This window comes from Scyliorhinus canicula, chromosome 9 (assembly GCF_902713615.1).
Source record: "Scyliorhinus canicula chromosome 9, sScyCan1.1, whole genome shotgun sequence".
Classification (NCBI taxonomy): Eukaryota; Metazoa; Chordata; class Chondrichthyes; order Carcharhiniformes; family Scyliorhinidae; genus Scyliorhinus; species Scyliorhinus canicula.
The window spans coordinates 93,041,522-93,056,312 of record NC_052154.1 but is presented as its reverse complement, the minus strand read 5'-3'; the positions used below and the strand labels follow the sequence as shown (position 1 = coordinate 93,056,312).

At 46.2% G+C, this 14,791-nt stretch overlaps 1 protein-coding gene across 18 annotated transcripts in view; it reads right to left on the bottom strand.

The window, feature by feature from the left end:
* The window catches only part of dnaaf1 (dynein axonemal assembly factor 1), a 176,868-nt gene extending 162,716 nt beyond the window's left edge, over nucleotides 1–14,152 (bottom strand). For all 18 annotated transcript variants that reach the window (XM_038807180.1, XM_038807185.1, XM_038807189.1 and 15 more), the window contains exons 1-3: nucleotides 14,002–14,152; nucleotides 12,543–12,608; nucleotides 1,540–1,735 (exon numbers count right to left, since the gene is read on the bottom strand). In XM_038807180.1, the coding sequence (XP_038663108.1) occupies nucleotides 1,540–1,735; nucleotides 12,543–12,594 (248 nt within the window). In that variant the 5' untranslated portion in view covers nucleotides 12,595–12,608; nucleotides 14,002–14,152. The remainder of the gene's footprint in view (nucleotides 1–1,539; nucleotides 1,736–12,542; nucleotides 12,609–14,001) is intronic.
* Nucleotides 14,153–14,791: the final 639 nt, after the last annotated feature.

The following is a 14,791-nucleotide window of genomic DNA, read 5'->3' as shown; positions in this document are numbered from 1 at the left end:
CGGCTATTGCAGAAAATACGGAGGCTGGGGATTGAGGGTGATTTAGAGATGTGGATCAGAAATTGGCTAGTTGAAAGAAGACAGAGGGTGGTGGTTGATGGCAAATGTTCAGAATGGAGTTCAGTTACGAGTGGCGTAGCACAAGGATCTGTTCTGGGGCCGTTGCTGTTTGTCATTTTTATAAATGACCTGGAGGAGGGCACAGAAGGTTGGGTGAGTAAATTTGCAGACGACACTAAAGTCGGTGGAGTTATAGACAGTGTGGAAGGATGTTGCAGGTTACAGAGGGACATAGATAAGCTGCAGAGCTGGGCTGAGAGGTGGCAAATGGAGTTTAATGTAGAGAAGTGTGAGGTGATTCACTTTGGAAAGAATAACAGGAATGCGGAATATTTGGCTAATGGTAAAATTCTTGGTAGTGTGGATGAGCAGAGGGATCTCGGTGTTCATGTACATAGATCCCTGAAAGTTGCCACCAGGTTGATAGGGTTGTGAAGAAGGCCTACTGGTGTTGGCCTTTATTGGTAGAGGGATTGAGTTCCGGAGCCATGAGGTCATGTTGCAGCTGTACAAAACTCTGGTACGGCCGCATTTGGAGTACTGCGTACAGTTCTGGTCGCCTCATTATAGGAAGGACTGTGGAAGCTTGGAAAGGGTGCAGAGGAGATTTACCAGGATGTTGCCTGGTATGGAGGGAAGATCTTATGAGGAAAGGCTGATGGACTTGAGGCTGTTTTCGTTAGAAAGAAGAAGGTTAAGAGGTGACTTAATAGAGGCATACAAAATGATCAGAGGGTTAGATAGGGTGGACAGTGAGAGCCTTTTTCCTCGGATGATGATGCCTAGCACGAGGGGACATAGCTTTAAATTGAGGGGAGGTAGATATAGGACAGATGTCAGAGGTAGGTTCTTTACTCAGAGAGTAGTAGGGGTGTGGAATGCCCTGCCTGCAACAGTAGTGGACTCGCCAACACTAAACGCATTCAAATGGTCATTGGATAGACATATGGACGATAAGGGAATAGTGTAGAGGGACTTAGAGGGGTTTCACAGGTCGGTGCAATATCGTGGGCCGAAGGGCCTGTACTGCGCTGTATCGTTCTATGTTCTATGGCGATGGATTGGGGGAGGGGGCGGTGCAAGTAAGTGAAGTTATAAAACCACATCAGGCCACCATTGGCAGAGCAACATGAAGGGGAGAATGGTCTGCCCTTACCCTTATTTTTGATGTTCTTATATGATTGCATGAACACTGAAATGCAAAACCTTGCATGGCTGTGGGGAAATAGCAGGGAAATGGACTACTTTGGATATATCTTTCAAAAGAGCCAACAAAGACAAAATAGACCAAATGGCCTCCTTTTGAAGGAGATGATTATTTGATATGGGGAGTTATACTGTCAATAATAAACTAAAAAAATAGAAGTCAAAAAGATCAACAAGAGTTTTGAAGTTAAAAAATAGCCTTACCTATCCCTTACTACAGGATACTACTAGGAACAATAATAAAACTCGGGTTTTGCTGAATAATCTCCTCACCTAGATTTCAATTCCTTCTTGGCTTTTTCCTGAGGTTTTCTGGAACTGAATTCATGGATTTCCATGTTTTTAGTTCCTACTTGATCAGACAGATGGTCACTTTTCTGCAGTTTACTTCCTCCTTCACTTCTCACAGGTTCAGTTCCTTCACTTCTCACAGCTTCCCTTCCGTCACTGCAGGAGAGCAGCTCATTTGCTGAAAATACATAAGCACAAGGTTTAGAGAATCTGGGCCTTGTGCAAATTGCTCTCTCCCCACTCAGAGGCATAAAGGGGGGCATGTTTATTACATTACTCTGAAAAATAGGGATGTGGGTTGTGGAAGATTAGCAAGTGTTACTGAGACAGGGTTGGGCCAAATCAAGTATTACTTAGATCGGGGGCAGGTATATCAGAGAGCATAACGGAGAGGCGTGGTGTTTATCACGAGGGGCCTGTTTGGATCTTTTACTGAGAATAGTGTGGGACATATCAGAGTGCACTGCAGCAATCCATATGACATCTACCAAATTAGGGGATTGGGATAAATTGATAAATGTTATTGTGCATGGTAATGGCAAACGGTACAGAGAGTTGTAGTAATGGGCATATTAAAGTGTGTTTCTGGGAAGAGAGTGGAATATATTATAAAGTATTTTAAAGGAAAGAGGTCAATCAGAGTATGTTCCTATGAAGGGATTAGTACATATTACATCAGTAATATTGCTACCTATTGCAATGATGTAAAGCTGAAGATTTTCTGTAGCTCCGGGTACCTCCACAACTGTTATTATTCTCAATATAATACAACCCGCCCTCTTTGTCCATCTGCCTGTCCCTTTGATAGGACACATATCCTTGTATATTTAGATCCCAGCCCTGATCCCCTTGCAGCCACGTCTCTGTGATGCGTACAACATTGTACCGGCCAATTTCAATGTGCGCTACATGCTCATTTACCTTGTTCCGTATACTGCGCGCATTTAGGTACAACATCTCCAGTCCTACATTGACCACCTCCCTTCTCGTACTCGTCACCTTATTTGCTCTGCCTGAGGGTGATGTTGTTTCTGTTTAAAGGTGTTAGTCTTTTGGAGGTTTGAAGGAACATTTTGAGGGATTATTTAATGTTGTATTATTTTCGGGGTTATCTTTGAAGTAAGGGGTGGTAAATGATCCAATGTTTATTTTAAAAGTTTAAGTTGAATTCATGGAATAAACATTGTTTTGGTGTTTAAAAACCCACGTGTCCATAATTGAAATACCACACCTGGAGACCAAGCCATGTGCTTCAAAAGCAACAGTACATTAAAGGGGTTGGTTGAACTCCATGATACATTTTGGGGTTCTGAAAACGCCGCTCCTATAAAAGTAGTAAGGAGAAGTTAAGTCGATAGCAAGAAGCGATACAGGACCAGAAGACAGAGAATCGCTGTGGGTTGGGTTGAGGAATCGCAAAGGTAAAAAGACGCTGATGGGCCCCCCAGCAGTAGTCAGATGTGCAACAGAAACTAAATCAGGAGATAGAAAAGGCATGTAAAAAAGGCAATATTATAATAATTATGGGGGATTTCAATATGCAGGTGGACTGGGAAAATCAGGTTAGTAGTGGATCCCAAGAAAAGGAATTTGTGGAATGTCAAAGATGTTTTTTTGGAGCAGCTTGTGACAGAGCCTACTGGAAACAGGCAATTCTGGATTTGGTGATGTGTCATGAGGCAGACTGATTAGGGAGCTTAAGGTGAAGGATCCTTAGGGAGCACTGACCACAATATGATAGAATTTACCCTGCAGTTTGAGAGGGAGAAGCTGAAATCAGATGTAATGGTATTACAATTAAATAAGGGTAACTACAAAGACATGATGTAGGATCTGGTCACAGTTGATTGGAAAAGGAGCCGAGCAGGGAAGACAATGGGCCAGCAATGACAGGAGTGTTTGGGGGTTATCCGGGAGGCACAACAGAAATTCATCCCAAGGAGGAGGAAACATGCGAAGGGCAGGACAAGGCATCCATGGCTGACGAGGGAAGTCAAGGACAGCATAAAAGCAAAAGAAAAAGCAGACAAAGTGGCGTGGATTAGTGGGAAGCCAGAGGATTGGGAAGCCATTAAAAGTGAGCAGAGGACAACTAAAAAAGCAATAAGAGGGGAAAAGATGAAAAATGAATGGAAGCTAACTAATAATATAAAGGAAGATAGGATGAGTCTTTTTCAATCTATAAAAGGTAAGAGAGAGGCAAAAATAGACATTGGACCACTGGAAAATGAACCTGGATAAGCAATATTAGGAAGAAATGGCAGAGGAACTGAATTGTTACTTTGCATCAGTCTTCACGGTGGAAGACACCAGTGGGATGCCAGAGCTCCTGGAGAATCAGGGAACATAGGTGAGTGTAGTGGCCATCACTCAGGAGAATGTTCGGGGGAAATTGAAAGGTCTGAAAGTAGACAGATCACCTGGACCGGATGGATTACACCCCAGGTTTCTAAGAGATAGCTGAGGAAATTGTGGAGGTATTGGTGGTGATCTTTCAGGAATCACTGGAGGCAGCGAGGGTCCCAGAACATTGGAACGTGGCTAATGTAACACTGCTGTTTAAGAAGTCAGGGAGGCAGAAGACAGGAAATTATAGGCCAGTTAGCCTGAGTTCGGTCATTGGTAAGATTTTAGAGTCCATTATTAAAGATGAGATTGCAGAGTACTTGGAAGTGCATGATAAAATAAGACCGAGTCAGCACGGCTTTGTCAACAGGAGGTCACGTCTGACAAATCTGTTCAGAGTTCTTTGAGGAAGTAGCAAGGAAGGTAGACAAAGGAGAACCAGTGAATGTGATTTATTTAGATTTCCAAAAGGCCTTTGATAAGGTGCCGCATAGGAGACTGTTAAATAAGTTAAGAGTCCATGATGTTAAGGGTACGATCCTGGCATGGATAGAGGATTGGCTGACTGGTAGAAGGCAGAGAGTAGGGATAATGGGGTCTTTTTCAGGTTGGCAGCCGGTGCCTAACGGTGTGCCTCAGTGGTCGGTGCTGGGACCACAACGTTTCACAATATGCATTAATGATCTGGAAGAAGGAACTAAAGGCACTGTTGCTAAGTTTGAAGATGATACAATGATACGCAGAGGGATAGGTAGTTTTCAGGACAGGGGGGGGGGGGGGGGGAGGTGCTGCAGAAGGACTTGGACAGGCTAGGAGAGCGGGAAAAGAAGTGGTAGATGGAATACAATGTGTAAAAGTGTGAGGTCATGGACTTTGGAAGGAGGAATGGAGGCTAGACTATTTTCTAAATGGGGAAATGCTTAAGAAATCAGAAGCACAAAGGGATTGGGAGTCCTTGTTCAAGATTATCTTAAGGTTAATGTACAGGTTCAGTCGGAAGTTAGGAAGGCAAATACAATGTTAGCATTCATGTCGAGAGGGCTAGAATACAAGAGCAGGGATGTACTTCTGAGGGTGTATAAGGCTCTGGTCAGACCCATTTGGAGTATTGTAAGTAGTTTTAGGCCCACATCCAAGGAAGGATGTGCTGGCCTTGGAAAGAGTCCAGAGGAGGTTCACAAGAATGATCCCTGGAATGAAGAGCTTGTCACATGAGGAACAGTTGAGGACTATGGGTCTATACTTATTGGAGTTTAGAAGGATGAGAGGGGATCTTATTGAAACGTACAGGATACTGCGAGGCCTGGATAGAGTGGATGTGGAGAGGATGTTTCTACTTGCGGGAAAAACTAGAACCAGAGGACACCATCTCAGGCTAAAGGGACGATCCTTTAAAACAGAGATGAGGAACAAAGAACAAAGAAAATTACAGCACAGGAACAGGCCCTTTGGCCCTCCCAGCCTGTGCCGATCCAGATCCTTTATCTAAACCTGTCTCCTATTTTCCAAGGTCTACTTCCCTCTGTTCCCGCCCGTTCATATACCTGTCTAGATGCCTCTTAAATGATGCTAAAGAGGAGGAATTTCTTCAGCCAGAAAGGTGGTGAATCTGCGGAACAGTTTGCCGCAGAACGCTGTGGAGGCCAAATCACTGAGTGACTTTAAGACAGAGATAGATAGGTTCTTGATTAATAAGGGGATCAGGGGTTATGGGGAGAAGGCAGGAGAATGGGGATGAGAAAAATATCAGCCATGATTGAATGGCAGAGCAGACTTGATGGGCTGAATGGCTTAATTCTGCTCCTTGGTCTTATGGTCTTAACGAATGGGGTGAGACATCCATATCATCAACACAAGCTGCCATGTACAAAGAACAAAGAAACGTACAGCACAGGAACAGGCACTTCAGCCTTCCAAGCCTGCGCCGAGCATGCTGCCCTTCTAACCTAAAACTTTTCACACTTCTGGATCCGTATCCCTCCATTCCCATTCTATTCATTTTGGCAAGATGCCCCTTAAATATCACTATCATACCTGCTTTCACCACCCCCTTCGGCAGCGAGTTCCAGGCACCCACTACCCTCGGAGTAAAAAATGTCTCTCGCATATCTGTTTATTCCTGTCTGGCACAAAAGTAAAACTGGAAAGGTGGTCAATCCATGTCTTACAAATGAAATTAAGGAGAGTATACGATCCAAGGAAGTAACATACAAATTGGCCAAGAAAAACAACAGGTCTGAGGATTGGGAGCTGTTTAGAATTCAGTAAAGAAGTACCAAGGGATTGATTCAGAGAAAATAGAATACGAAAGTAAGCTTGCAGGGAACAAAAAAACTGACTGTAAAAGATTTTATATGTGCGTGAAAAGAAAAAATTGGTGAAGACAATTGTCCCTTACAGTCAGAAACAGGAGAATGTGTAATAGGGGATAAAGAAATGGCTGAACAGCTAAATACATACTTTGTTTCTGTCTTCAGAAATGATGACGCAAATAAGATACCAGAAATGTTGGGGAATACAGGGTTTAGTGAGAGGGAGGAACTGAAGGAGATCACCATCAGTGGAGAAATGGTTTTGGCGAAATTGATGGGATTGAAGGCTGATGAATCCCCAGAGTTTGGTAATCTACATCCCAGAGTACAGCAGGAGGTGTCTCTAGAAATAGTGGATGCATTGGTGATCATCTTCCAGGATACTATAGGCTGCAGAACAGTTTCTGCAGATTGAAGGGTGGCTAATGTAACTCCACTATTTAAAAAGGGAGGTGGAGAGAAATCAGGGAATTATAGACCAGTACGTCTGACTTTGGTAGTCGGGAAAATTCTAGAATTCATCATCAAAGGTTTTATAGCAACGTAATTAGAAAACAGTGGCAGGATCGGACAGAGTCAACATGGATTTATGAAGGAGAAATTATGCTAGACATAACATAGAACATAGAACAGTACAGCACAGAACAGGCCCTTCGGCCCTCGATGTTGTGCCGAGCTCAAACCCACGTATCCACCCTATACACGTAACCCAACAACCCCCCTTAACCTTACTTTTTAGGACACTACGGGCAATTTAGCATGGCCAATCCACCTAACCCGCACATCTTTGGACTGTGGGAGGAACCGGAGCACCCGGAGGAAACCCACACACACACAGGGAGGACGTGCAGACTCCGCAGACAGTGACCCAGCCGGGAACCGAACCTGGGACCCTGGAGCTGTGAAGCATTTATGCTAACCACCATGCTGTAGCCATCTAAGATGGACACTGGGCTACAAAATGGAGAACTGCTAGGGCTGCAGGGAAAAACAGTCTTAGTGAGGACAAGCAGTTTGCAGAAGACTAATTTGCATTCTGCACGTACAGAAACCAGTTTTTGGCCAGGTGCAGAGTTTCAGCCAAAGGTGCAAATGGGAACAGATCTACATAGTAATGAGGTGATCCAGATCCAGACCCCGCACAATAGAAACATTTAAGTATCAATACTTTTGAGTAGACGCCCAGACAGAATGGCGCCACAGTAACCAACACAAAGAACCATAGGGACCGCCCCACCCATCAAGGAACGACCCTCAGATTGGGGGGTTTGGAAGATATCGATTGGGAAAGGCCCAATCGATACATGGCAGGTAACAGGACCGCCCCAAGGGGGCATGGACTTCTAGGACCTAAAAGAATAGACCCCGCACATGGTTCGGTCTGCTTTGGCTCCGGCTCTGACTGCTACTTTTGCTCCGGCTCCGCTTTGCTGATACATCGCATCCTGACTCCAGTTTCATCACCAGCCGTTGAGCCATCAGCCATCGAACTGTAAGTGCCAATACAACGATCGCTACGTGATCCAGACCTTGCTAGATCCTGACAACTTTAAGAATCAGAGAGTTGCAGACCAAGAACGGGTCGAGGGCCTTGCTCCCTGACCTTGCCTGTACCTGTCTAGATAAGTATTTTAGTTGTTTAGTATTAGAAGTAAGTTAGTCTCTTTAGCGTATGCATGTGTATTTATTATATTTGTTATAATAAATATCAATCGTTTGGACTTACTAATCGGTGTACAGATTTATTACTTTGAACCTGACCTTGATATACTTGTGACGGTGTCTCAATACGGCACCTGGCGACTCCTGAGCATAATTACATACACAGAGCCATAGTAGCGTTAAGCACACGGCCTTTAAACGGAGGCGTGTTAATCACACTCCAGTAAAACGAGCAACAATGCTACCGCGCTACTGGAATTCTTTGAGAATGTAACTAGTAGATTTGATGAAGGGGAGCCAGTGTATTTGGACTTTCAGAAGGCTTTTGACAAAGTCGCACTTAAAAGATTAGCATGTAAAATTAAAGCGCATGGGATTGGGGGTAGTGTATTCAGATGGACAGAAACCAGGTTGGCAGACAGGAAACAAAAGAGTAGGTGTTAACGAGTCTTTTTCAAATTGGCAGGCAATGATTAGTGGTACCGTGGGATCGGTGCTCGGACCCCAGCTATATATTAATAATTTAGATGAGGGAACAAAATGTCATATCTGCAAATTTGCAGATGATACCAAGTTCAGTGGTAGGGTGAGCGGTGAGGAGGATGCAGAGATCCTTCAGTGTGATTTGGACAAGTTGAGCGAGTGGACAAATGAATGTCAGATGTAGCATAATTTGGATAAATACGAGGTTATCCACTTTGGTAGCAAAAGCAGGAAGGCAGACTATTATCTGAAAGGTAAAAATTAGGAGGGGAATGTACAACAAGACGTAGACAGACATAGAAGTTACAGTGCAGAAGGAGGCCTTTCGGCCCATCGAGTCTGCACCGACCCGTGGCAAGAATACCCCACACCTCCACCCTATCCCCATAACCCAGTAACCCCACCTTCCATTTTTGGACACTAAGGGCAATTTTAGGGTGGCCAATCCACCTAACCTGCACATCTTTGGACTGTGGGAAGTTACCGGAGCACCCGGAGGAAATCCACGCAGACACGGGGAGAACATGCAGACTCCGTAGACAGTGACCCAAGTCGGGAATCAAACCTGGGACCCTGGAGCTGTGAAGCAAATGTGCTAACCACTGTGCTACCGTGCTGCCCCTAGATGTCCTTGTACACCAGTCTTTGAAGGTAAGCAAGCGGATGCAGCAGACGGTAAAGAAGGCAAACGGTATACAGGCCTTCATTACAAGAGGTTTCGAGTACAGGCACAGGGGTGGATTGCTGAAATTATCCAAGGCCTTGGTGAGGCCACACCTGGAATATGTGCAGCCTTGGTCTCCTTATCAGAGGAAGGTTGTCCTAGCTGTAGAGGGTGTGCAGCAAAGGTTTACCAGACTGATTGCTGGGATGGCAGGACTGACACACGAGGAGAGATTAAATCGGTTAGGATCGTATTCGCTGGAGTTCAGAAGAATGAGGGAGGACCTCATAGAAATCTATAAACCTCTGACCGGACTGGATAGCACAGATGCAGGAAGGATGTTCCCGATAGTGGGTGGGTCCAAAACCAGGGGTCACCAGGGGAGACGGAGTAGACAATTTAGGACAGAGATGAAGAGAGTGGTGAGCCTGTGGAATTGGTTACCACAGGAAGTCGTTGAGTCCAAAACATTGTATGGTTTCAAGAGGCAGTTAGATATAGCACTGAGGACGAAGGGGATCAAAGGATACAGGTGAAAACAGGATTAGGCTATTGAGTTGGATGATCAATCATGATCATAATGCATGGTTGAACGGGGGCAGCATGTGGCGCAGTGGTTAGCACTGGGACTGTGGCGCGGCAAACCCGGGTTCAAATCCCGGCCCTGGGTTACTGTCCATACGGAGTTTGCACATTCTCCCCATGTTTGCGTGGGTTTCACCCCCACAACCCAAAGATGTGCAGGTTAGGTGGACTGGCCATACTAAATTGCCCCTTAATTGGAAAATAATAATTGGGTACTCTAAATTTAAACACAAAAATGAATGGTGGAGCAGGCTTCAAGGGCCGAATGGCCTCCACCTGCTCCTAATTTTACAATGTTTCTATCTCCTTTAAACTTTACCCCTCACACCTTAAACCTATGTCTCCTGGTAACTGACTCTTCCACCCTGGGGAGAAAAACTTCTGACTATCTGTTCTGTCCATGTCCTTCATAACTTTGTCGACTTCTATCAGGTCGCCCCTCGACCTCTGTCGTTCCAGTGAGAACAAACCAAGTTTATTCAACCTCTCCTCATAGCTAATGTCCTGCATACCAGGCAAAATCCTGGTAAACCTCTTCTGTACCCTTTCCAAAGCCTCCACATCCTTCTGATAGTGTGCCGACGAGAACCGAACACCACATTTCACTAAACTAAGGCTCTATACAACTGCAGCATAACTTGCCAATTTTTATACTCAATGCCCCGGCCGATGAAGGCAAGCATGCCGTATACCTTAAATATTGGTCCTTTAGAGGATGAGAAGGGAGTTTTAATAATGGGAAATGAGGAAATGGCTGAGGAACTGAACAGGTTTTTTGGGTCGGTCTTCACAGTGGAAGACACAAATAACATGCCAGCGACTGATAGAAATTAGGCTATGACAGGTGAGGACCTTGAGAGGATTGTTATCACTAAGGAGGGAGTGATGGGCAAGCTAATGGGGCTAAAGGTAGACAAGTCTCCTGGCCCTGATAGAATGCATCCCAGAGTGCTAAAAGAGATGGCTAGGGAAATTGCAGATGCTCTAGTGATAATTTACCGAAATTCACTAGACTCTGGGGTGGTCCCGGTGGATTGGAAATTAGCAAACGTGACGCCACTGTTTAAAAAAGGAGGTAGGCAGAAAGCAGGAAATTATAGGCCAGTGAGCTTAACTTCGGTAATAGGGAAGATGCTGGAATCTATCATCAAGGAAGAAATAGCAAGGCATCTGGATAGAAATTGTCCCATTGGGCAGACGCAGCATGGGTTCGTAAAAGGCAGGTCATGCCTAACTAATTTAGTGGAATTTTTTGAGGACATTACCAGTGCAGTAGATAACGGGGAGCCGATGGATGTGGTATATCTGGATTTCCAGAAAGCCTTTGACAAGGTTCCACACAAAAGGTTGCTGCATAAGATAAAGATGCATGGCATTAAGGGTAAAGTAGTAGCATGGATAGAGGATTGGTTAATTAATAGAAAGCAAAGAGTTGGGATAAATGGGTGTTTCTCTGGTTGGCAATCAGTAGCTAGTGGTGTCCCTCAGGGATCCGTGTTGGGCCCACAATTGTTCACAATTTACATAGATGATTTGGAGTTGGGGACCAAGGGCAATGTGTCCAAGTTTGCAGATGACACTAAGATGAGTGGTAAAGCGAAAAGTGCAGAGGATACTGGAAGTCTGCAGAGGGATTTGGATAGGTTAAGTGAATGGGCTCGGGTCTGGCAGATGGAATACAATGTTGACAAATGTGAGGTTATCCATTTTGGTAGGAATAACAGCAAACGGGATTATTATTTAAACGATAAAATATTAAAGCATGCCGCTGTTCAGAGAGACTTGGGTGTGCTAGTGCATGAGTCACAGAAGGTTGGTTTACAAGTGCAACAGGTGATTAAGAAGGCAAATGGAATTTTGTCCTTCATTGCTAGAGGGATGGAGTTTAAGACTAGGGAGGTTATGTTGCAATTGTATAAGGTGTTAGTGCGGCCACACCTGGAGTATTGTGTTCAGTTTTGGTCTCCTTACTTGAGAAAGGACATACTGGCGCTGGAGGGTGTGCAGAGGAGATTCACTAGGTTAATCCCAGAGCTGAAGGGGTTGGATTATGAGGAGAGGTTGAGTAGACTGGGACTGTACTCGTTGGAATTTAGAAGGATGAGGGGGGATCTTATAGAAACATTTAAAATTATGAAGGGAATCGATAGGATAGATGCGGGCAGGATGTTTCCACTGGCGGGTGACAGCAGAACTAGGGGACATAGCCTCAAAATAAGGGGAAGTAGATTTAGGACTGAGTTTAGGAGGAACTTCTTCACCCAAAGGGCCTCACGGTAGCATGGTGGTTAGCATCAATGCTTCACAGCTCCAGGGTCCCAGGTTCGATTCCCGGCTGGGTCACTGTCTGTGTGGAGTCTGCACGTCCTCCCCGTGTGTGCGTGGGTTTCCTCCAGGTGCTCCGGTTTCCTCCCACAGTCCAGAGATGTGCAGGTTAGGTGGATTGGCCATGCTAAATTGCCCGTAGTGTAAGGTTAATGGGGGGATTGTTGGGTTACGGGTATACGGGTTACGTGGGTTTAAGTAGGGTGATCATTGCTCGGCACAACATCGAGGGCCGAAGGGCCTGTTCTGTGCTGTACTGTTCTAAAAAAAAAAGGGTTGTGAATCTATGGAATTCCTTGCCCAGTGAAGCAGTTGAGGCTCCTTCATTACATGTTTTTAAGGTAAAGATAGATAGTTTTTTGAAGAATAAAGGGATTAAGGGTTATGGTGTTCGGGCCGGAAAGTGGAGCTGAGTCCACAAAAGATCAGCCATGATCTAATTGAATGGCGGAGCAGGCTCGAGGGGCCAGATGGCCTACTCCTGCTCCTAGTTCTTATGCCTTCTAACTACCTTCTCCACCTGTGTTGCCACTTTCAGTGACCTGTGGATCTGCAGCAGCCTCTTAAACTCAATTGTCTACCACGACTTCAAAAGGCCTCTTACTCACCTTGGTGATCTTCAATCTGAGTTTGCTGCATCCAATCTCCCATTGCTGACATTACCAACAAAATATCTGCAACCGAAACAGCAAGAAAAAAGGAATTTGTCGCTTTTCAAAGAATCTTTTATTGTTAAGCATTTGCTTTTAAAGGAAATAGTGTCTATCTTTGATGATAGAGAAATTTGAGCTGCTGAGCAGTTTCCATCTTATTCCAATCAGAGTGCACGGGAGGAGCTTTACTGAGGTACCGAAATACAAATATGAACAGTAACTTACCAGTGATGACATGTAGGTGGCAACATCATACAGACAATAACTATGGATACTGACACTATATAGACCAGTCGTGGACAACGTACAGCCCAGGGGCCATATGCAACCCATGTGGGTTTGGGTGTAGTCCACGAGACATTTTATTGACCGTTTCCCATGTGCAGAGTTGTCACATTCCGCTGATTTCCATCCGAGTAGCTTTTTTCCTACCAATGTGACTAAAGTGATATACACATCAAGCAACGGCAGGGTAGGTGTGGTACGTGCTGATTGCACACATTGATAATTAGAGCCAGAGCCATGCACTCCCTCTGCATTCAAAGTTTAAATGTTTACTCTGTTTTTACCATTTGAAGTTGGTGACAATTCAATTAATATGTAAATGGTTAAACATTTTCTCTAACTCATGATGAAATATTCAGCATGTATTAAATGTATTTAATCTTACTCATAAGTCTCATAACCATGAGTCACCAAGCCCGACTGAGAAGGATGGCCACTCATGTGGCCCATTCACGAGCCAAGGTTACCCATCACTGATGTAGACAATCCCCATGGATGTAACCCACAAAACACAATATTAAAACAGGCCATACAGTAGTGAGCATCATCATGTGAGACTGTAAAAAGATCAGATGATACTTCTCTGTCTTTCTCTCTCCCCATCTCTCAGAGTGTCTCTGTCTCTCTCACTCTCTTTGTATATCTGTTTTTTCTCTCTCTGTCTCCCTGTCTTTCTATCTCTTTTTTTCTCTGTCTTGTTCTCTCTCTTTCCCCACCCCTCTCTACCTGTCAGTGTCTCTTCCTCACTCTGTCTCTTTATCATTCACTCACTCTCTCACTCACACTGTGTCCCTTTCTCAGTCTCTCTGTCCCTTTCTCAGTCTCTTGCTCTTTGTCCATTTCTCAGTCACTCTCACTCCTTGTCCCTTTAGTGTCTCTCTCTCTCTCTCTCTCCTTGTCCCTTTCTCAGTTCTCTCTCTCCTTGTCCCTTTCTCCCTCTCTCTCTTTTTGTCTCTTTCTCACTATCTTTTTGTCTCTTTCTCACTCTCTCTTTTTGTCTCTTTCTCACTCTCACTCTTCCTCTTTCTCACTCTCCCCCTCTCGCTCTGTCAGCCTGTCTCTCTCCCTCCCTCTCTTTCTCTCTGTATATATATTTAGATATATATTTATAAATGTGTCTCTATCTCACTCTCTCGCTCTCGGTTTCCTGGACGCCAGCGGATTCCAAGGCAACAAACAAACACCCAGAACACCCCGCGGTCAGCGACCACGAGACTGGGCAGCTGTGAGCATGCGCACTGCCGGGAAATGACGAGGGAGAGGCGGGAAAGGGTGTAAAAGTGGCGGGGCTGACGGAGGGGCGGGGCTGACGGAGAGGGATGGGGCTGTGGGGCAGGGGGAGAGGGATGGGGCTGTGGGGCAGGGGGAGGGGCTGTGGGGCAGGGGGAGGGGCTGTGGGGCAGGGGGAGGGGCTGTGGGGCAGGGGGAGGGGCTTGGGGCAGGGGGAGGGGCTGTGGGGCAGGGGGAGGGGCTGTGGGGCAGGGGGAGGGGCTGTGGGGCAGGGGAGGGGCTACTGGGGCAGGGGGAGGGGCTACTGGGGCAGGGGGAGGGGCTGGGGGAGGGGCTACTGGGGCAGGGGGAGGGGCTACTGGGGCAGGGGGAGGGGCTACTGGGGCAGGGGGAGGGGCTACTGGGGCAGGGGGGGGGGGGAGGGGCTGAGGGGCAGGGGCTATGGGGAGGAGGGGCTGTTGGGGGTTGGAGGAGGGGATGGGGAGGAGGAGGAGGGGCTGTGGCAGGAGGAGGAGGGGCTGCGGGGGGGGGAGGAGGAGGAGGAGGGGCGGGGGGGGGAGGAGGAGGAGGAGGAGGGGGAGGGAGGGGGAGGAGGAGGGGGGGGGGGGGGGGAGGAGGGGGGGGGGGGGGGGAGGAGGAGGAGGGGCTGAGGGGGGAGGAGGAGGAGGGGCTGCGGAGGAGGAGGGGCT